The following is a 24016-nucleotide window of genomic DNA, read 5'->3' as shown; positions in this document are numbered from 1 at the left end:
TAATCTACAATCTAGTTCTCTTTCTTATCCCTGGCATTAGCCCCACCCCAATCATGTCTGGGTCACACACTAACCTGAGCTTTCAGTCTTTCAGCCCAAGGCAGAGTCATGTTGGTGTGGCTGCTAGCATTCTCATCTCCTTAGAAAACATGTTTCCTAATCTTATTTCCAGGTGTGGGCCCCTGCTGGAGGAAAGCATCAGGGGGTAGTGCAAGAACACGGGACTAGGAGTCAAGAGACTGAAGCTCATCCCAGCTCTGTAAGCTTGAGAAAGCGCTCAAAGCTCTCTAGACTTCAGTTTCCTCATGCGTTGAACAATGGGGTTGAAGTAGAAGATAGTTTTCAATTCTACATTTCTGTTTTCTCTCCTGGACTTCAGGGCATTCTGACTTTATTGTCAAATCTTCTTATACAAAATGACTAATATGGTAGTGTCTTACATAATTGCAAATGTATAACCTATATCTGAATGCTTATTGCCACGGGGAGGGGGAGATAGAATTTGGAACTCAAAACTTTAAAAATGTTTATTTTAAAAAACAACAACAAACCCTAGGTACCACAGAAGGTATTTACAGACTTGGTCCCATAGAACTTTAGAAGTTACTATTGCCCAGCTAACTATCTGAAAGACTAAAACAATTTTACACACTGTCCAGTGTCATTACCACCCCCCTCAAAGAACAATTCAAAAATGTTGTCTCAGTGTTTATTCTTTACAAGAAAATTTTTACTACCATCTAATGGATTCTCTATTTCACTCCTCAGAGTGCCAACTATTTTCACTTATTATCCCTCAATGTTTCTGAGCTGAATTCAGTAAATATTCTATATAGTCACCCTAAGATCTCTCAATCCTCTCACTGTGAAATGCATCAAAAACAAGAAAACCCTATGTAAGTATTTATGTATCTTCAACAAACTTCTTTTTGAATTTCTCAAGGAATTACTGGATAGCTTGTCAACAATCAGGTTTTCTTTCTTCTTCAAAAATTACAAATTTAAGAACCACAAAGAAAAACAAATCAAATGGCAAAATTTTACCTAAAATACCGAGAGTCTGAGAAGGAAAAACTGAGAATTAACAAACAAGATTAAAACTGTGTTAATCTTAACTGGCAATTTTTACTTTAAGAATAGCCTTTTAAATTTTCAGTTATTCATAGATCTATTTAAATATCTTAAATATCTCAGTTATCCTAAAACCCTTAATTAACGCTGATAATAAAGAGCAGGTTACTCAGATGGAGTGGCTCTGAAAACAATACACTGGAACGATGTGGAGACAACATGACTGATCAGTGTTACTTATGCCTTACAAGAACCGCGAATGATACTATATTGTGAGAACACTTTCCCACATGCAGTAAATTTTTAGGAACTTCACAATGATTTTGATAGTCTTTAAAAATCATTTTGAAGGGGCAGCTAGGTGGCGCAGTGGATAGAGCACCGGCCCTGGATTCAGAAGGATCTGAGTTCAAATCTGACTTCAGACACTTAACACTTACTAGCTGTGTGACCCTGGGCAAGTCACTTAACCCCAATTGCCTCACCCCCCCCCCAAAAATCATTTTGAAGGCATCTTGCAATGAAACAGAATGATGTATAATTATAATTCACAAATTTGGAGAAAATGGACACCCTCCCTTCTTTGCAGACGTGAGGGACTATGGGTATGGAATCTTGTATTTATTCTCAGACTTAGCTGAGAATAACCCACATGGGTTAGCTTTGTGGACCTGCTCTTTTCTTCTCTTTTTTATCCTTTTAAAAAGGATGACCCTATAGGGAGGGGAGAAGGAAGAGATAGTTTTTTGGAAATCAAGGTGATGTAAAAACAAAAGAAATTTTTTTTTAAATTAGGATGCTTTGATTAGAACAAAATTTTACCTCAAACTGTCTATACTGTAGTATATTAGTCTTTAACTCAATATCTAAAATTACCTTTTAAAAAAAGCTATCAAGCTACATCCAGAAAACAGTTGTTCTTTTATTCATATTATACAATAGTGATCCTTGTACCACCAAACTTCTAAGAGAGTTTTACATACCAATGAACCTCTAATTCTTTTAATGTCCCCCAAATCTGCTGAAATTTGTCTTCTCTAACCAATCCTGAAAACTGGAATCTAATCTAGGAGCTCTGACAAAAACCTTCCTAATCAGTAAATTAAATGGTTTGGTTTTTTTCTTCTGGTCTCATTTTCCTCACCTATGATGTTTTTTGCTGCTATTGATTTGTCGCCCTGACCCCCAAGGTGTGCTGCTGTGACAGGACACATATGCTGGTTCTACTAGTACCTCTCTTGCCCTTTGGTGGCTACTTTTCTGTCCTCCCATGGCTTTACCCAAGATTCAATTCTGTTCCCTTCTTTCTTTCTCTTTATTTTTGGTGGGGCAATAAGAGTTAAGTAACTTGCCCAGGCTCACACAGCTAGTAAGTGCCATGTGTCTGAGGCCAGATTTGAACTCGGGTCCTCCTGAATCCAGGGCCAGTGCTTATCTGCTGTGCCACCTAGCTGCCCCCGTTCCCTTCTTTCTATTCTCTACCACTGCTACTCTGAGGGATCTTACTACCACAGGTCACATTATATTTCTAAAAAGATGATTCCCAAACCTGTAATTTTGTCCTTGAGCGCATCTCCCTACTCCTAGCCTGTCAAATGAAACATCTAAAATCAAGAAACAACATGGTTCAATGGGAAAATCATCACAAAACAGCAGCAGTACTGGTAAAATGGACAATGAGTCAGACAGATCTAGTTTAGGCTCCGCCTTTAACATACACTGGATGTGTGACCCCCAGGCAAGTTATTGAAGTGTCCCAAGCTTATAAGACTATAAATTGTGGATAAGCTGATGATTTGCTTTAGCAAATCCTCCAAGAGGGAGTTTTTGCCAAGAAAATCACAGATTTAGACCCCCAAAATATGCTTAATTTGGAAACAAGAGGCATAGGTTCAAATTCTAGATGTTCACTTCCCTTCTCTTCTCTAAGGCTGTTTCCACATTTGTAAAATTGGAATAACCAATGTGTACATCATCTACCTCATATAGTTGTGAGGAGAAAAAAGCCCTTGGTAAACAATAAAGGACTCAATGTGGGCAATTATTAACCAAATTCATCATACTGCTCCCCAAACAGTCACTCATCAACTTCCCTATTTCTATTTAGCAGTACTGATCACTCTCTCCTGATCACCCAGGTTTGAAACTTAGTCATCCTGATATTTTTCTCACCCCTACCTCTCTCAAGTCCTCAAGTTTTCTTTCAAAATGCCTCTCACATTTGTCCCTTTCCATTCCCACTTAAATGACTTTAGTTAGCTTAGGCCCTGTTCAAAACCTTGCATTTCAGTAATTGCCTCTAAATTAATCTATGTCTAGCTTCTCTTTCCTTCAATCTATTCTGCCAGATTATTTTTTACCAAAACACTTCTTTAATATCACTACCTGAAGGGGCAGCTAGGTGATGCAGGTAATCCCAATTGCCTCACAAAACAACAAAAAACAAACAAAAAAATCACTACCTGAGTCAAAACTTTTTCAATGGCTTTTCAATGCCTACACCAGGAGAATACAAACACCTTAATTTTGCATTTAAGGTCTTCCACAATTTGGCTCCCAGCTCCTTACAAACCTTATCTCCCAAATCTCCAGAACTCCAAAAGTGGATTTACTGCTCCCTTACCATAATCCTGTATCACTGGGCTACCTCATTCTTATACAATTATCCAAAATCCATCTTGTAATGCCATTTGCCTTTTGTCTCATTTGTAACTTTTCAAGACTTTTGTCTCTCTTTCCAAATAGATGTTTAAGTTCCTTAGGGGCAGGTACTATTATCTTGAACTCTGGTCTACCCCTACAATACCTAACAAAGAGGTCTAAAAAGAGTAGAGCTACAATGGCATGCATTATCTGTTGATCTGTTAAAGTCCAACTCAATTCTAAGCAATCCTGGAATTCTTCTTTTGAAATAGAACCATCTTACTTACCACTTTACTCTGCAAGTCTGTGTATTCCATTCCACAATATGTTTATCATCTGAACAGCTATACAAACATTCATTATCTTGGTGCCATTGTATGCAATTTACTTTACTGTCATGTCCACCACTCTGGAGAAGGAAAAAATTTAAAAAGAAGCAAAATATAAAAGACAATAAGGTATATACTTAATTGAAATCAACATTAACTTCACTGTTAATTTACATACATTAGACACCTAAAAACTAACTTACCTACAAGACAAAGAGTAAATACTCAGTTTATACAACCTTAATTTCCAAGTTAAAATATACCAGGTCAAAATATAGCATTCAATTGGGTTTTTTTGAAGATCTGATAGCTTATGGTCAACTCTCAACAGGAAAAAATACTTATGAGTAAACAATAGTAATATTCTTTTTTTAAAACAAATAGTAAATACATATATTAATGGACACAAAGGAACACACTTAAAACGTTACCTTATATAACCTATATTAGATTGCTTTCTGTCCTGGGGAGGAGGAGGGAGGGTGGGAGAAAAATGTGAAACTGAAAATCCTATGAAAACTTTACATTATTGTACAAACTTTAAAATAGACTGTTGTATCAATTGTTGGGGTGGAGGAAGATGAAAGCAAATTATATCCAGAAATCACTGATAAAAAGAAAAGGCACTATTTTTCAATTAAAAAAAAGAATTATACTGTTACTTCAAAAGAGAAAATTTTCACAAGTAGAATTTAAACCCATTCTACTAAGTCCTAACCTCTCCTTTTCTACCTCTTAAATATTACATTTTTCTATGGGTTACATAAAAAAAAAGAAAACAACCAACCCCAAATTTCAAAACAATTCAACTTGATATCATACATATCATATATAAACTTAGGAAACTTGAAAATTATGGATGCCAGCTTGCCACCAATAATTATATTTTTGGTCTTATCAATGGTCCCAATGGATTGCACATTTCCAGAGAGTAAAAATTCCAAGTGAGTAAGACACCACTGATCAGGGTCCCAGTTTTAATGGATGGTCAGGGGACCAACAGTGGTCAATAATAAATAGGATCCTCATTTATAATTAATATTTGACCATGTTTTGGAATTTTCCCCTTCCCCCCAACTCCTACAAAATATTGTGGCTCAAATATTATAATGTAAAGAAGGTCAACTTTCATTCTTCTTATGATTGATTCTATGTCAACAGTGGCTAAGAAAAGGACTGGACTAGAAAACTTACCAATGGACACTAACTACATAACTATTAGAAACATCCAGGACTCGGAGAAGAGCTACAGGAAGAGTCAGGGATGTTGAGAGATGACCACTATCTCACTCTCCTACCTCTACTTTGTTGTACTCCCTATCCATCCTCTTCTGTCTTCTCCTTCCTCCCCTATCATCAGTCATCCTTCCCTTCTCCCAAAACATCCAAGAAAACATCTTTATGGCATCTACTTTATCTATTATAAAGTTTTTAACAGGAGAATATTCTTCATCATTTTCTTCATCAACAGATACCATGATACAAATTTTTGGACCAAATATTTCAAGCTCTTAAGAGCCCTCAAAAGACAAAATTTACAAATAACAAAATATTTATTGTAGATCCCCAGCAGTCCTCATAACCTCCCCAGGAAAAATATTCTGAAGCAAACATGACTATAAAAACTGAGTGTTGTTATAGTTTTAGTTCTTTATATATATATATATATATATATATGTATGTGTTTTTGTATATAACATGTATATACACACACACATATATAAAATCTGTATGACAGAATCATTAATCCAAAGAGTTTACTATCTTTAGTAAAAGTTTGTCAGCTGTTTTTAAATAAGGAATTCCCATTTATCCAAAATAAACAGAAATCATGTTATCTCATTGCCAATTAAAAGTTACCACATCCAGAATATACAATATGCTTTGTTAAAGAAACTTTTTCTAAAAATAAAGATTAGGGGCAACTAGGTGGTATAGTGGATAAAGTACCGGCCCTGGATTCAGGAGGACCTAAGTTCAAATCTGGCCTCAGACACTTGACACTAGCTGTGTTACCCTGGCCAAGTCACTTAACCCTCATTGCCCCACTAAATGAATGAATGAAGATTAACAGAAATTTCATTCCAAAGAGGAAATTATCTTCATTCCCAGCTTCTTAGTAAAGTAGCAAAGACGAAAAAAACTTTTTGAACCCAGTGGGAGGAAAATGACCATATATTTCCACTCCTTTCTTCTTCCTAGATACTAGACATTTTTGGTTGTTTGATTCTATTAGTGAGTTTAGGTAGATTCATTAAGTGATTAAAATTAGGCAGTGCCAACGGGTGAATTGTTCCTAGAAAGTAGGATCAATGCAAAGTTCAAGTATCATTCAGCTGTCTCAAAGACTAGAGATAGCAAATGTGCAGGATCATTCATGTTATTGAATCTGTTATGCCTGGCTGAAGAAAATACTATTTCTAAATGTTATTCAAATTAACATGGGTAATAGCTTTGTTAATCAAAAAGCTTCCCTGCGGGAGTCATTCTGGTGGATTTTAATTACACATATGGATTACCAATTTTCAAAAACTAAAGATCAAAACTCAGAATACTGAGGAAAAGCCATTAAAAAGATTCTAAGAGGAATGCTTATTATGTTTATACAATGTTAGAGCCACATAAGGTGTAAGAAATGGGAGTGAAAAACTGTTTTAATCCCATGATATAACCTACAGGTTGTTACTCTTGCTTAAAACACTCCAAGTATTTATCCCATGATTCTTACAAAAGCCGAGTAGAAAATATTGCTTCCTCACTCCCTCTGACAGACAAAACTGTTGCTCCAACATTTCAGTTTAGATCTAGACTAAAAACAAAACCATAAGAGTTCATTATGCTAAGTTTCAAAAAGTATACTTACTACTAGTTTGCTCTGTAACTCTCCTTTTACTGTGTTGTATAATAAAATGCTGCCAACCGCTGTACCAATGGCCAATAGGTCAACCTGGTCACTGGTTCCTACAGCTTCAGATTTCCGTTTTTTCCTCTGGGGACCTTCCTGGAAAACAAAACAAAAAATCCCCACACTTTTTATAATATTTCAAGCAGTTCTGAATACATTTTCAAGAGAAAATGCTAACAGTTAAGTGGACAGAAGTTTTAGATACTTTAAAACCCATTAGCTAACAGAGGGAAGGCTCATTATTGGGTAAAAATACAGTTTGAAACAAAAATACAGAAGCTTTTTGACTGAAGGACATGTGTTTCTCAGATGCTTTCCCACTCATTGCTGATGTTCCACTTTAAAAAAAAAATCACTCCACAGTAGAAAAGAAGATGAATCCAATTCAAAGCCCATCTAAATATCTGGTCACAAACAATTGAAAGGGAACCAGGACATCCCTTACAACTCCTAAAGCTTTTTGTTTAGTGAACAAATAAATGTATTTATTGAAAATCCAGGGGGCAGCTAGGTGGCACAGTGGAGGGGTGTGCAGGGCACGGGCCCTGGAGTTTAAATCCAGCGGCAGACACTTGACACTTACTAGCTGTGTGACCCTGGGCAAGTCACTTAACCCTCATTGCCCTGTCAAAAAAAAAAAAAAAGAAAAAGAAAATCCAGGGACAGCACTGCATTGCGTACATATATAGACTTAAGATTTTGGGGATATCCTGTATTCAATATCTATAAATGAAGGGTCACAAAGTTTTGGGTCCAGTAACAGTGTTTTAAAGAAAATGGTGTCTGAAGATGCTCTAGCAAATGTAATATAAGGGTGAAAATGTCAAAGTTTTAACGAAAGTTGTACTTGAAGAATCATATCTAATAAAGACAGACATAGCTTTGGCTCCCCCCCCCCCCCAAGAGGTAAGCCATATGCATAATCAACATAAGATGAGGTAGTATTTCTAATGTGGGCAAATCTTCCAGAACTTGAACTTGAATCCAGACCAACAGGATTATAGATGGGAAGTTAAAGTCAGAGTCCAACCCCCTCATTTTACAAATGAGGAAAATGACACAGAGAAGTTGACAGATTTGCCTATGGTCACACATGCAGCAAATGGTAGAGCTATAACTCAAAACTGAGTCCTCTCACTCCATACAGTATTTTTTCTTACTGTATACCAATGTTGCTTCCATGGAAGCAAAAACCCCATTTATTTGCTTCTTCCTTGTGCAGTCCTGCCCCATTTTCCTTATTACTTCTTAGGGGTGGAGTGGCTTCATTATTACTGTTCTCACTACTCCCTGAAGGAAAATGGGAAAGGCCAAAATGTTGGAAGTTAGTCTAAAGGAGGGCTTCTTAAACTTTTTCTACACTTGATCCCTTTTCACCCAAGAAAATTTCTACATACCCCAGGTATATAAGTATATAAAATAAATTAATATAAAATTTTATATAAAAAATAAAACCTTTTACTGTTGCCAAATTTTTCACCAGATTCAGTTATGTGACCCCATATGGGATTGTGACCCAGTTTAAAAAGCTTTGGTCTAAAATCTTACAAACAGAAGGGACCTTAGAGGTCATCTATTTCCATCCTCTTATTAATGAGGAAAACGAAGTAGTTAAATGACTTGCCCAAAGCCACAACCAAATTAATTATTTCCAAAGGGCTACAACCTTCAGATTCTGATCCCTCCCTAAACTGCACAGTCTTCAAAATGATTGACTTAAAAGCATTGAAAAGTTCTATTCCCTTAGAGAAGCCAGAGGCACTTCCCTAAACAAAGGAGGGTTTACTTTATACTTTAAAATCTCTGGAATTAACAACCACACCATCACATACCTTTGTTCTATTTATTTTCTAGAATTGAATTTAACAAGCACTTATGAAGTATCTAGGGGCAGCTAGGTGGTGCAGCAGATAGAGCACCAGCACTGGAGTCAAGAGGACCTGAGTTCAAATCCGGCCTCAGACACTTGACACTTACTCTGTGTGACCCATGGCAAGTCACTTAACCCCAATTGCCTCACCCCCAAAAAAGAAGTAGTATCTACCATGTGCCCATTGGATAAATTATTAAATTGTCTATTTTATACAAAGAAAACTATTATTTGAGTGCTCAGTACAAGAGCCAACAATATTCAATACACTAAGAACTATGGGAAACCACAAAAAGAATCATGTAGATGCTGCCCTCAAAAAGTCAAATCTAAGGAGAGAAGAATCAAATACACAGAAAAATGCAAAACCTAACTAACTATACACCTAACTGATGTTTCTAACAATCAAAGTGTTAGGGTTGGCTGCTAGGAGTTTATCTGAAAGTAAGCTCCTGAAGCAAGTTGGTTTAACATGGGGAAAATAAGCATTTATTAAATGCTGACTATGTGCCCAGTAAGGGAATGCACAAAAAGAATGAGCAATTCTCTCAAAGCTAGGTCCCTAAAGAGAAGTCAAGTAGAAGCAAAGTTACTTTAGCTAACTCTGTAGGAGACTTCCTCCATTCAATTCAAGAAAAATACTTAACATTTATGTGATTTGCAAGTAAACTACAGGAATGGAAGAATGTATGAAGAATAGGCGACTTTCTCTAGCTCCTCTAAGAAAACAATTCTTGAACTTCCAGCATTCCAAAAAAGGATGATTATGAAGAAGTCAGAGAAAGTTGGGTAGATTTTAATGAAATGAGATAAAGCCAAGTAGGAAGAAGTAGAGAGACAATTTATAAGATGACTACAAGGAAAACAACAGTGAAAGACTCTGACCAATCCTGAGATCAATCATGACTTCAGTGGCCTGATGGTAAAGCAAGCCTCCCAGAAGTGGACTACAGGGACAGAATGAGGCATGGATCCGACATAGTCTCCTGTAGTTAATTGTACAAATTTGTTACAAAGTAATTTTCAAAGAGTTAGAGAGAGTCTCTGTGGAGCAATAGCAGTGATTTTTTAAAAAGGAGAGCATTATAAAAGCTTTTTTTAAAAGAGGGGAGGAGGGAAAAGATCAGTGATAAAGGAAACTCCTACTATCAATTTAAGCTATCACTTGCTTTAAGAGAAAAGTCAATACTCTCTAAATTAATTTACTTATTCAATGGTATGCCAAATTTCCAAAAGAATATTTTATAGATCCAGGAAAAAAAAACAATAATGAAATTTGCATGAGGGAACAAAGGTCAAAAATCTCAAGGTAATGATGAAAAAAGCAGTCACCATCAGTACCGGTTTTCAAATTGTACTACAAAAGAAGTTATCACTAAAATAATTTGGTACTAGTTAAAGAAAAAAAGAGAGGTTAATCAGTGGAACAGACTAGGTACACAATATACAGAAGTAACCAAACACAGCAACATAGTGTTTGATAAACCCAAAGATCCTAGTACTGGGAAAGACACATTTGACAGAAACTGCTGGGAAAACTCGGCAGCATTCTGGCAGAAATTGGTTTTAGATCAATACCTCATGCCATTCATCAAGCTATACTCTAAAGAGATGTGAACTAGATATAAAAGATTACATCATAAATAAATTACAGGAGCAAGAAAGAAATTCCCTTATGGGTCTGTAGTTAGAGGAAGAGTTCATAACTAAACAAGGCAGACCCAAGATAAAAGGACAATTTTGATTAGATGAAATTAAAAAGGATTTGCACAGACAAATCAAATGTAGCAAAAATTAGAAGAGAAAGAAGTAACTGGGGAAAAAAATCTCTCCAAGTTTCAATAAAGGTCTCATTTCTAATATAAAGAAAGAACTGATTAAAACTTATAAAACTAAGAGCCATTCCACAGTTGTCAAAAGGAGGTGAGCAGGCACTTGTCAAAGGAAAAAAATCCAAGCTATCAATAACTATATTTAAAAAGTTCTAAAAACACAACTGCACTATTGGTGGAGCTATGAATTGGTTTAGCCATTCTGGAAACCAAATCGCAATTATGTGCATAAAGTTACTGAAAGGTGAGTGCCCTGTGATCCAGTCATACAACTATTTTAAGATATTAAAGAGGAAAAAGGATCTACAGGTACAATAATTTTTATAGCAGCTCTTTACTTACTAATTCATTTGCCTGGGGGTAGAGCTAGATGGCGCAGTGGATACAGCACCAGCCCTGGAGTCAGGAGTACCTGAGTTCAAATCTGGCCTCAGACACTTAACACTTACTAGCTGTGTGACCATGGGCAAGTCACTTAACTCCAATTGCCTCCCAAAACAAAAACAAAAAATTAATTCATCTGCCCATCCATTTAGTTATGGTGTTTTGTTTGGTTTTTTTAAAATATACAGAGTGGTAAATTCTCTCCCTCCCTCACCCACTGAGAAGTCAAGCAATCTGATGTCAATTGTTTGTGTGAAGCCACGTGAAACATCTTCCCTATTAGCCATGATGATTAAAAAAAGGGCAAGAAAAATAAAGTGAAAAAAGTATGCTTTAATCTACATTCAGTGTTCATTGTTTTTCTGGAGGTAGATAGCACATTTCTTCATGGGTCCTTTGGGATTGTCTTGATCAGAATAGCCAAGTCTTTCACAGTTGATTATTATATTTCACAGTTATTATGATATTGTTGTTACTATGTACAGTGTTCTCCTGGTTCTGCTCAATTCCCTTTGCATCAGTTCATGTAAGTCTCAGATTTTTCTGAAACCATCCTCCCTGTCCTTTCTTCTTTTTTTCCCCCCCGGGCAATGGGGGTTAAGTAACTTGCCCAGGGTCACACAGCTAGTAAGTGTCAAATGTCTGGGGCCAGATTTGAACTCAGGTACTCCTGAATCCAGGGCCGGTGCTTTATCCACTGCGCCACCTAGCCGCCCCGTCCTTTCTTATAGCACAACAGTATTCCATCACAATCATATACCACAACTTGTTCAGCCATTCCCCAACTGATAGACATCCCCTCAATTCCCAATTCTTTGCCACCACAAAAAGAAGAAATGATGGAATGGACAATTTCAGAATTGATAACAGAGCTAGGAGAACAATTTATACAATAGTATTTTAGAGAAAAAAAACTTTGAAAAACTTTGGATCTCTAGTCAACATAATGACAAACTAGAAGTCCAAAAGAATGAATATGAAACATGAAACACACAACTCACCTAACAGAAATGAAGAATTTAAAATGCAGAAAAAGACAAATTTTCTGACAAGGCTAACGAGGGAATTTGTTTTGCTGGACAATGTAGCTATATATTGAGGGCTTTGTTTTTTCTTTTCTTTTCTTTCTTTTAAGTTTAGCAAGGCTCTTCAGGTTGCTTTCTGTTTTACCAGTCTCCAAAGCAATAAGATCACGTCAACTCACAATTTATTTCAACTATAGTTTAAGAGTTTTCTTGACTGATAAGGTCCAAGTTTTCATCATTGCCCTAGTGATATGAAACCTAAACTAGGTGACAAACTATAACTATAGTGCAAAATACTGAGGGTTAGTTATGCCAAGGCAAGGTTCAGGTGGAAATACCAGAAACTCAAAATCCATTCTACTTCACATATTAACCACTATTCACAGGCTGGGGAACCAAAACAAAGAAATCCACTACTGGATCTGGAGTGTATAGTTTTTTCTTCTCAAGGATGAGTAATGACAAGATGTTTCATATCCATCCATCAAATACTAGAAAAGAGAACTGAGTGAGGGAGAAACCAATACCTGCTTGTGGCTGACAATGAGTTTTTCCCTCACCAAAGTTGGGGTACTAGGGTGAGAATACTGTCCTCAGATTTCTCCTGATACTGTCTTCATAATGCTATACCTTGTTCTTCCTCACCAGAAGCAGAGAAACCATGTCTTCCAAGAGGCCAATAGGTTTGGGACCCAGGCAGAATGAAATGACGTCTATACAAAAGACAAAGACCATACAGAACGAAGAGACAGGGAAATTTTAAAAAGAAGGGGAACCATTTGGAAATATGATTTCCTATAGTATGGTAGAATCTATTTCTAGGGGCCTCTAGGCTCAAGTTGCTTTGGACCCCAGTTAATAATCCACCAAGCTGTTATCAATCTTATCTTCCTTGAACTGAACAACCTAGTCTCTGCTCCTGTCCAACTTCATTATCTAATTCATTCCAGCATGGCCCAAGTAGGGAATAGATATAAATGGCTCCATGAAAAATACAAAAAAATTACAAGCTTAAGGTGGTATTTTTTTAAAATTATGCTAGGTGGGCCTAAAGTCACTAAGGGGTCTGATATATTAATAACTTTTTGAAAATTATATTTTCTTTATTTTTCACCACTTACTAGATTTGATTTTTTCACATAAGGTAAATTAATTTCCTATATGTAACAGTATATGATGCCATGGTATTGTAAATAAAAAATAAAGGTGTTAAACACTGTACAGTGGAAAGAGTATGAATCTGGAGTCAGAAGATAGGGGTTCAAATCTGAACAGTTACTTAACAGCTGTGAGGCCCTAGACATGCCACTTAAATTCAATCTAGTTTCCTCTTTAGTAAAGCCTATAACCTATGATTTTCCTACGACCTGAGAAAGAAATCAACTTTTCTAAGAATTTAAGACCCATATCCTTCACCTAAATTCCCATCTTAACTAGGATCAACTAATTACTGATATGATACTATCCAAATTTGCACACTCATCACATGTTGTTAAACCAAGATTATTTTTGCTAATGCCTATCAAATTCTAACCATAATCATTTATGCCCATACCAGTGTTCTGATGTGGGATGGAAGCTACTAAAATAGTCCAGGTGAGAGGCCATAAGAGCCTGAACTAGAATGGTGTCTATGTGACTAGAAAGAAGGGAAGAACAGAGACTCCAATAAAAAGTTTGCACTCTGAGCACACACACCATGGCAAAGAGTAGATTAGACACCCAAGGGTAATGCTAGGTAAATGGGTAATATCAGCCTAAGATAAAATATTTGTAGTTACCTCCCTTGCAGAGTCGAAGAGAAAATCTAAAAATACACAGGAAAGTTTATTCTTGAAGAACATCAAAATTGTCTTACCCATATATGTCTATTTTAAAAAGAAAAGTTTAAAAGTGAAAAGAATGTAGCAGTAAACTTAGTGGAGAAAATAGCATCTGAACTTAATGCTATTCTAAGAAAACCAAATAATTTCCCTTTTTTTGGGGGGGGGGGGGAAGTGAGTGAGACAATTGGGGTTAAGTGACTTGCCCAGGGTCACACAGCTAGTAAATGTCAAGTGTCTGAGGTCACAATTGAACTCAGGTCCTCCCTGAATCCAAGGCCAGTGCTTGCCCCTCCCAATTATATTTTAATCTGATTCAGTTTTAAGTCCTATGGTTTTGACACCTCTGTTGTACAGATTAATGCTTTGTTTACAAAATAGCTGCTATGAATTGGGCAGGGTTACTCAGCTGGTTAAAATGCTGACTCTAAGTCCAGTGTCCTTCCCATTTATACCCCTTTCATTCAAAAGGCAATGCCAAAAGCATTCCAATACTAACTCTGCCACTAATTGGGTGACCTTGGATACATAACATCCTCATCTGTAAAATAATGGTAACTTGTGCTTCCTGCCTACCTCATGGGGTTCTTGTGAGGATCAAGAGAGATAACTTTGCTTAAATGCTTTATAAAGCCTTACTGTACTGTACATAATAAAAACTACCAATTATTATCTCACTTTCTAAACCCACCCATCCTCCAGATTTGTACATTTCTATTGAAGGGACCACCATCTCCCCATCCCCACTGCCATTTATGCAGGCTCATAAAGCCTCATCCTTGTCAATTCCCTCCCTCACCTCCCAAATCCCATAAATTGCTAAATCTAGTCAACTCAACCTAAAGATGTATGGAATCTGTCCCCTTCTCCACTCACCCAGCCAACCAACTTAATTCAGACCTTCATCACTCCTTGCTTGTGCTACTCTTATTTAACAGCCTCTAAACTAGTCTCCTTGTTCCTAGTTTCTCCCCTCTCTAATTTAGCCTCTAAAAAACTGCCAAAATAATCTTTCTGAGTCTGACCCTACTTGCCAAACCAAAATCATCAGTAGCTCCCCAAATACCTAAAAGGTAAAATGCAAACTTCTCAGCTCCAACCTACTGGTTCAGCCTTATGCCATTCTAGTACTCTTCATGAACTCTACCCTCCAGCCAAACTGGACTATTTAACTGTTCCTGAACTTAACAACTTTGACATTCCATCTCTGCCTCACTAGCTAAGGAGAAATCATTCCATATGCCTGAAATGCAGTCCCCCAACATCTCTCCCGCTCAGAATTTTTAACTTCCTTTAAAGTTCAGCTCAGGAATCATCCCTCTGTAATGCCTTCTCTGATCTTTCTAGTAGTTGGTGTAAACTTGACTTAATTTTCTTTGCACTGTTTCCCCTCATTCCAAAGAAAATGTCAACTCCTGGAGGGCAAGGATCATATATCTAAAGGAAACTTCAGAGGCCACCCCCCACCCCGCTTTAACAGAAGAGGGAACTGTGGGGCAGAAGAGACAAAGTAAGTGGCTTGCTTTCAAAGATCAGCTAAGCATAACAGTCAGGTTTAAGCCTAGGTCCTCCGACTCCAGAGCCAATGATGTTTCCACTATGCCAAGCAGGTTGGAGGGTGCAGTGTATTTTTATATACCTGGCACATAGCAGGATCTTAAGAAAAATACCCTAACTGTAACAGTTAAAACAAAAGTCACAATCTTTCAAAAATACTTTGTTAGTTCGATTTTATAGTGCCTGTTATGCACCACGTGGGTTTAACAGTTGCAGCAGAGGCAGCCGGATGACTCAAATACCACCAAATGGTATCTCCTACCTGAGATGGGCCTTTCACAACTGAAGGCCTTTGAGCAGAAGCAGATTTGGGGTACTTTCCTCCCCATTCTTCCGGATAAGGCCAAAAGGCCCCCTTTCCCACTCCCGTACACTCAATTCCTTATTTTACAGCTGAATAAGAACTACAAAGGGATTAGCAGTAAGGGAAAACCCAAGGCAAGAGCCTGGATGCTGCGGGGGGAAGTGGGGAAGCAGCGTGTTCCTAACGTGGTGGGTGCGGGAGGCCGGATCCGGGTGCTAGGCTGACAGGAGGGGTGGCTGGGTGAAGGGAGTGCGAGAGTATGAGAGGAGTGGCGAGAGGCACAGGGTGGTTACCAGGATTGCCCAGGAGAGCTCAAGCCGATCTGCTGTGCTAAGTTCGGGATAAGCACGCCGGAGGAAGGGAGTCGGGCTCCCGCAAACAGAACGAGACGCGTGGCTGGAGAGAACGTGGCGAACGGCCCGCGTGGACAGAACAGCAGCAAGCGGGCGGGCCCTTGCGCTCCGGAGGTCCTCCCGGGGCAGGCAAGCGGCCAGGCGCTGCCCCACGGCAGGCCACGCGGCCCCGCTCCTTCCTACGGCGGCCGGCCCTAGCCGAGACCGCGCGCCCCCCGCGCATCCCCCAGCGAAGGTTTACCTCGAGCCCCATCCCCAGCCCCCCCAATTCCACGCGCCAGCCCACCCCCCCCTCCCCCCAGCTATGCTCCCGGGCTTTCAGCTTTACCTTGGCCAGCGACCGCGGCGGGGCCCAGGCCAGGCAGGTGCAGGTGGCGCTGAGGTGAGCGGAAGGAACAAAGTCTTGGTGCAGGCGGTTGCTAGCTGTCTCCCACACCCGCAAGTGACCATCCGGACCGGCTAACGTGAAGTAGTGCTGGCCCCGCGGAGAGAAAGCACAAGGAATCCGGGAGGGAGCCAGGGGGTCTCGGCGGCCTCCGCCACTCGCCGCCATTGCTCTTCTGGCCCCGCAGCAGCCACGTGTTCGGGCGCGCGCTTGCGCAGCCAGCCTGGGCGGGGTGTGTGGAAAGGAAGCTGGCTCAGACTGCGCCGGGGTGAAGGGGCGGGGCTCCGGCGTAGCTCAGCCCGCCTGCGCAAGGAGGCCCGGACTACTTCAGGGTTATTGATTTTTAACTGGGAGGTTCTTAGAAAAGCTAAGGCTCTCACTTGTTTTGCTGATGAGGAAATTGAGCTCCAGAGGGTGTGTCTCTTGTCCAAAGCCACATAATTATGTGGTTAAGGAATTTGAACCCAAACCTTCTGACTCCAGATTGAGATTTTTCTCTTAGGTTTCCTTACGTCTAGTCTTGGGCTCCTATGAAGAGCAGGCATGTAGGGCACAATAGTGAGATTTTGCACGAATACCTGTGGCTTTTTTATGTTGATATATTTTGTTTTTACATCCCCTTCATTTGCCAGTGTATCTTTCCTCTTTTTTTTTTTTAGTGAGGCAATTGGGGTTAAGTGACTTGCCTAGGGTCACACAGCTAGTAAGTGTTAAGTGTCTGAGGCCGGATTTGAACTCAGATACTCCTGACTCCAGGGCAGGTGCTCTATCCACTGCGCCATCTAGTTGCCCCCAAATCATTTGTCTTTCTTTTTTTTTTAAGTGAGGCAATGGGGGTTAAGTGACCTGCCCAGGGTCACACAGCTAGTAAGTGTCAAGTGTCTGAGGCCAGATTTGAACTCAGGTACTCCTGAATCCAGGGCCATCTAGCTGCCCCCGTATCTTTCCTCTTAAAGAACAAAGAATTATTTTTTTTTAAAAGGCCCTTCAGAGAAACGAACACAAGTGACTTCCCTGGTTTCCTTTAAGTCCCATCTAAAATTCCATCTTTTATTGGAAGCCTTTCCCAAGCCTTCAGTTCCAGTGCATTCTCTCTATTAAACATTTCCCTTTTATCCTTTATATAGCTCGCTTTGTATGTGTTTGTTTATATATTGTTTCTTCCATTAGATTGTAAGCTCTTTGAGGGAAGACTGTCTTTTGCCTCTTTTCGTATCACCCCAGAACTTACCACTGTGCCTGGCACATAGTAGGAGCTTAATGTTTATTGACAGATGGATGGATGGATTGATTGGTATAAATAGTGTCCATACACTTGGTCTTTCACCTCTGCAAAGAAGGGGTTGCTGTCTCATTTCTTCTTTGGGGTCAAACTCAGTCATTAAGTTTACAGACCTATGGCATTCTGAAGTTTGGTACAGTCAATCAATAAATCAAAAAAGATTTATTAAATACCTGCCAGGTGCCCAGGAATGTGTTAGGCACTGAAGATAATAGAAAAGAGAGATAATCACTGTCCTTAAGGAACTTCAATGAATTCTATCAAAAAAACCCTATCTGCATAGGCAGTTTCTAGTCATGGGTTCATTCAAATGTAATCCTTATGACAAAATGCCCCAAAAGTGTGATCTGGAGTCAGAGTACTCCTGGGTTTAAATCCCTGCGCTGCTATTTGCTAAGTGACCTTGTACAAATCATTCCCCTGCTCTAAGACTCAGTTTCCTTAGATGAAAAATGTGAAACTGGATTAAACTATGCATTAAATCCCTTCTGGGGTAAGAAATCATCTCAGAGATTGACACCAATTCTTCTTGCAAGCATACAATTAAGAAAATTAAGGAAGGAGAGTTTTATTGAAAGATCAAAGAAAATGAAATTGAACCTTATGCCCTAAAAAAAAAAAAACAGACACCTTTCAATGAACTACCCTCTCCCAAAGATCCAGGTTGATTCTGTGAAGGATGAATCTCCATGCAGTCCTACATCAGGGGTCAGGAATTATCCTCCATAGTGGTTCATCTTTGTGGTTTCCCCAGTAGAGCATCACCAGATGTTTTCCTTGGATATGACTAAAACCCTCTGGGTTTTTAGGAGCATTATTAGGAGCTGAAAGGATCCCCAATTTCTCTGTAATTTTGTCTTAAATACTGAATAAACAAGTAAGAGGGATTATTCAAACTTCCCTCAGGGGCATGTAGGGTAAGGTATTCCTTCTTCAAGTCCCGCAGCACCATACTTTTCCCACAGAGAACAGATTCTTTTGGGATGATAGGGGGAAAGAGTAGGAAGAAGTGGAAGGAAGGAATAATTGGGTAACACCCTAGAAACTGTCTCTTTCCTATCCTCTAGTACATCTTCAGTTTCTCTCTATTGAACTCCTAATCTTCCTGAAAATATGCTCAGGTTTCCCCAATTCTGAAAAGCCCTCCCTTGACTCTTCTAGTCTATTCAACTACTGCCCCAACTCTTTGCTGCTCTACTACTAAAATGTTGAGACAGTTGTCTATGCCTAATGTTTACATGTCCTCACTAACTACTATCTTCTTTCAATCAAGTTTCTTCTCCCAGGACTCTAATGAAACTACTCTTTCAAAATGAACTGCTGGGCAGCTAGGTGGTGCAGTGGATAGAGCACCGGCCCTGGAGTCAGGAGTACCTGAGTTCAAATCTGGCCTCAGACACTTAACACTTACTAGCTGTGTGACCCTGGGCAAGTCACTTAACCCCAATTGCCTCATTAAAAAAAAATTAACTTAACAAAATGAACTGCTAATTACCAAATCCAATGTTTTTTTTGGGGGGGGGGCAGGGCAATGGGTGTTAAGCTCTTCACAACTTGGCCCATCCTACCTTTCTTATACCTTATTCCCCTCCCTTTATTCTATGGCCCAATTATATTAGCCCCCTTTCTGTTACTCACATATGACACTTCACCTTACATATCTCCATGGATTTTCGGTGACTGTAAGCTTTTCCTGGGATTTTCTCCTCATCAGGAAATAATTTAGGATTTTTTTTCTCCCAGAAAGCAAAAAAGGCATCTATTATAATTTGACAGAATAGAAGAACAAGGATGAAAACCCTAATTCAACTCGCTTAGTAATATGATTTTCAAACTTCAAGATTATTTTCACAAGATGATCTTACAAACTCTAATATAAAAGCATCACATAACAGAACTTAGCAATTGGTTTTGCACAAGATTTTTCTATAAAAATAAGACACAAAAAGTTGAAGTATAATAAGAGTGTTATTTACCCTGAAATCAGCTACCTAGTATAACTAATTATAGTTTTTGAAGAAAAAAGGATGGTCCTTCAGAAATTCACAATAGTTTGAAAAATGTGTGGATCTCCAAGACAATCCTGAGATTACAATTTAAATAGATGAAAGATAGACTGCTGTACTAGAACAATGGGTGAAACCAGAAAAGATGGTGGATTGAGAGGAAGTAGTATAGCTCAACTCTTCTGCACAACTAATCCAGCAAAAAGTGAGGAAGAGTACCAGATAAAGCGGTGATCAGGAAATCCAAAGAGAAATGACAGTGGATGCTTTTTTCCAGCCCAGGTTGGCACAAAAAGATATCCTGAGGCTTGAGGGAATGGAGCCTAGTTAGGAAAACCAGTACAGAAGCCTTCCAGGGTAAGAACCAGAAATGTAGCCTGCCCCTACCTACTGGAACTAACAACAGGGGTGATTTTGCAATTATATCAATCTAATATCAGATCAGGGTCATAGAGCCTTCCACAATGCAGGTTAGATCCCGTAGTTGTGTGCCAAAGCAAGGAGACCAGATGAGTGGCAAGTCTGCAATTCTGTTGCTTATGAACTTGAAGAGCCTTACAGTATGCTGATAGGCCCTAAAGCCAGCAGCTGTCCAGTGGAGCTCTAATCAGAGGTTAGCTTGCAGATATGTTATTCAGTTCCAGAATTAGCATTGTGAGACTGCAAAGTTCAGACTTAGAGATAGTAATCTAGTCAATAAATATTTAATAATTGCATACTATGTGCCAGTCACTATGCTAAACCTGGGGATAAAAAGAAAAGCAGAAGACAATCTTTGCTCTCAGGGAACTCACAGTCTAATATTGAAGACAACACATAAAAATAATTTATCTGATCATGCCTAGTGTTGATGAAGGCATTGAATGTTTGCTTGATGCACTCTTGAGGTCTCTAAAGAACAAGCTTTCACTACCCAAAATGAGCACCATTAGAACCCCAGATAATACAGATTAGTCAAAAACAAGTCCCTACCATCCACTCCAGAAATGTACAATCTGACCTTGACATGAAATTCTAAGTTGGGAATCAAGGCTGCAAAAATGAGTAAGCAAAAGAAGATACCAGCAATAAAGAAATATTATGGATCCAAGAATGCCTAATTACAAGTTCCAAAGAACAGAGTAATTCCACAGCATTTATATAAGCAAAACCTCACAGAACTACTTGGCAACAATATCAATTAAAATTCCTGGAAGAAATGAAGCACGAGTTAAGAATTGTCATGAGAGGTCTTGATCAGTGGTTGTCAAACTTTTCAGTCTCAGGACTCCTTTGCATTGTTAAAAATTATTGAGGATTCCAAAGAACTTTTGCTTTGATATTTAACATATTAGAAATTAAAACTGATAAATTTTAAAAATTTTATTAATTTATTTTAAAATATCAATAGCAAATCCATTATGTTGGATGAATAACTTTTTTTGTTTGTTTGTTTTGTTTTTTTTAGTGAGGCGATTGGGGTTAAGCGACTTGCCCAGGGTCACACAGCTAGCTATTAAGTGTCTGAGGCCGGATTTGAACTCAGGTACTCCTGAATCCAGGGCCGGTGCTCTATCCACTGTGCCATCTAGCTGCCCTATTTTTGTTTTTTTTTTTTGGTGGGCAATGAGGGTTAAGTGACTTGCCCAGGGTCACACAGCTAGTAGGTGTCAAGTGTCTGAGGCCAGATTTGAACTCAGGTACTCCTGAATCTAGGGCCTGTGTTTTATCCACTGCGCCCGCCACCTAGCTGCCCCAGGATGAATAACTTTTAAATGTAAAATAACTATATATTAAAAAGTAGAAAAATTATTGAGAAGAGTGGAATTATTTTTTTTAATCTAATGTCTTGGCTTAATAGAAGAAAGCTGGATTCTTCCTGTTTCTGAATTCATTTAATCTGTTGTGATATGTTATTGTTGAAGAAAATCTGGCCTCACATGGATATGTAGTTGGAAAAGGGAGGAAAATTTTCATAGGCCAATACAATCTTAGTATTATTATGAAAGTAGTTTTGACCTCATGGACCCACAGAAAGTATCTCAGAGACCCTCAGGAGTTCTTAGACCATACTTGGAACTACTGAGAGAAAATAATAAGAAAAAATAGAGGAAAGACTTAAAAAGAACATAAATAGTTGGGTACAGGAGGTGCTTTTCCTTCTCCAACCCCCAGATAAAGAATTGTTGTGGGACAGCTGAACAAATAAAAGACTTTGCATTCACCTCAGACTTTACTATCTGAGCAATTTACAGAATTATCATGGAGGTATGGTAAAGGCCAAGTCTCCTAACTTTTGTGGATTTAGCCCTTTACCTACAGAATCTGTTTGTTGGTAACACTTTTTTTACTCAGAGAAGCATGCCGTTATAGAAATCTTCTCCTACTAGGGGGCTGATGCCCAACTATTGAACCTAGCACCTCTTTAATCTATGAGGTAACTCAAAGAAGACAGATTAGAGTGGACAGAATTTTGGTCCTGAACTCAGAAAAACCTGGTTTAGAATCATACCTCTGACATTTAATGAATTATTGTTCAATTATTTCTGACCCTTCGTGACCCTATTTGGGGTTTTCTTGGCAAAGATAGTAGAGTGATTTTCCTTCTTCAGCTCATTTTACAGATGAGGAAATTGAGGCAAACAGGGTTAAGTGACTTGCCCAGGGTCATAGAGCTAGTACATTTTGGAGGTGACATTTGAATTCAAGTCCTCCTGATTCCAGAGCTGGTGCTCTATCCATTTAAGACACCTAGCTGCCTCGCACCTTCCTCAAAGTTATTTGAAGGTAAATGAGAGAAATGTATACCAATCACCTTGCCAACCTTAAATTGCTACATAAACTTTAAGTGGCAAAGATGAATCAATCTACAAACATTATTTTGAATAATTAGGTTAGCTCTCAGGAAACTAGAACTAACACACGAATGAATGAAAAAAGTTATTTGATAAAGTACCTTACTAGGTACCAGGCATTGTTCTAAATGTAGGGAATACAAATACAAGCAGAAAGAAAGGCATTTCCTGCCTTCAAGGAGTTTACATTTTAATGGGATAAGACAATTCAGAAAAGGAACATGAAAGGGTCAGAGGAACATGGTAAATGAAGTCTGGAATGTAGCCTAGAGAGGAATGAGTTGTAGTCTGAGTGCCGTTTTTTTTTTTGGTTTTGTTTTGGTTTTTTTGCGGGGCAATGAGAGTTAAGTGACTTGCCCAGGGTCACACAGCTAGGTGGGGGCCCTCTTTAAATGAAAGGTCTAGAAAGAACTGTCCGATCAGACGAGAGGCCACAGGAGTGGAAAGTACTTCCAATGTTTGAATTCCAAGACTAGAGTGAGTTTCCAAGATGAAGCGGTTTTGAGGTAGTAGAGAAGGTCCAGATTATTCCAGGATACACGATACAAGAGTAGTCCTACCCCTTAAGAAGTTACATTCTAATTGAGGCAAACAACTCAAGTTTGAGAGTGGTGGCTAGGAAGTGGTAAGGAAAGCTACTAGGATGATGAGTAGAGCCTAAAGAGGATTAGAATGACACACTTCCCATTTCATTACGCTTTCGAAAGGTGTCTAGGGAGGCCAGAAGAAAGCAAGTTAAATCCAACAAGCATTTATTAAGTACCAACTATATACAGAAAAATGTGCCAATCTGACACAGTCCCCGCCTTTAAGGAGTACACATTCACCTAAATCCCTTGGGGGCTCGGGTTGCACTGAATGGCCCCCTGCGGATGGTCCAGTGACCATTCCACGGGTAACCTCAGTCAATTCAACAAACACTTAATAAGCACCGGCTCGGCGCAAGGGACTACGTACACAGACAGAGAAAAGAGCGGGTCCCTGCCCTAGAAGAGTAGATATTCTCCTTGGAGAAAGCTTGGGCCCTCATCAGACCCAGACTGGTCCCAGAGGCCATCGCGGCTCCTCTTCCCCTTTCCCCCCTTCCCCTCTTCCCCCCTTCCGTCCCTTCTCCCTAGGAAGGCTCGGACCCGACGCGCTGCCTTTCGTCCTCCCCTGAGCTCTTTGAGGGCTGAGACGGTATTTTTGCCTTTCTTTGTAACCCCAGCACTTGGTACTGTGCCGGATACGTAGTGGGCCATTCACTAGTCTTAGTGATTAAGTGGACTGAATTATTGCTTGATTGGCCCGCACTGACACGGAAAGCTTCCCTTGCCGGGTTTACGTCACTCGTACGGGACCATGGCAGCCTTCCTGGTTGATGGCTAGCTAGTCCCCGGATCCGGAAGGCTTTAGTCGCCCCGCATGACGTCA

General features: G+C 39.2%; 1 protein-coding gene across 1 annotated transcript in view; it reads right to left on the bottom strand.

Annotated features, from left to right (window-relative positions):
* Positions 1–16672, bottom strand: part of WDR43 (WD repeat domain 43) — a 47038-nt gene extending 30366 nt beyond the window's left edge. Inside the window, exons 1-3 of the mRNA XM_043987175.1 lie at positions 16425–16672; positions 6907–7044; positions 4002–4123 (exon numbers count right to left, since the gene is read on the bottom strand). Of these exons, the coding sequence (XP_043843110.1) occupies positions 4002–4123; positions 6907–7044; positions 16425–16649 (485 nt within the window). The 5' untranslated portion in view covers positions 16650–16672. The remainder of the gene's footprint in view (positions 1–4001; positions 4124–6906; positions 7045–16424) is intronic.
* Positions 16673–24016: the final 7344 nt, after the last annotated feature.

Source organism: Dromiciops gliroides, chromosome 2 (genome assembly GCF_019393635.1).
Source record: "Dromiciops gliroides isolate mDroGli1 chromosome 2, mDroGli1.pri, whole genome shotgun sequence".
Lineage (NCBI taxonomy): Eukaryota > Metazoa > Chordata > Mammalia > Microbiotheria > Microbiotheriidae > Dromiciops > Dromiciops gliroides.
This window is presented reverse-complemented; position numbering and strand designations above follow the sequence as displayed.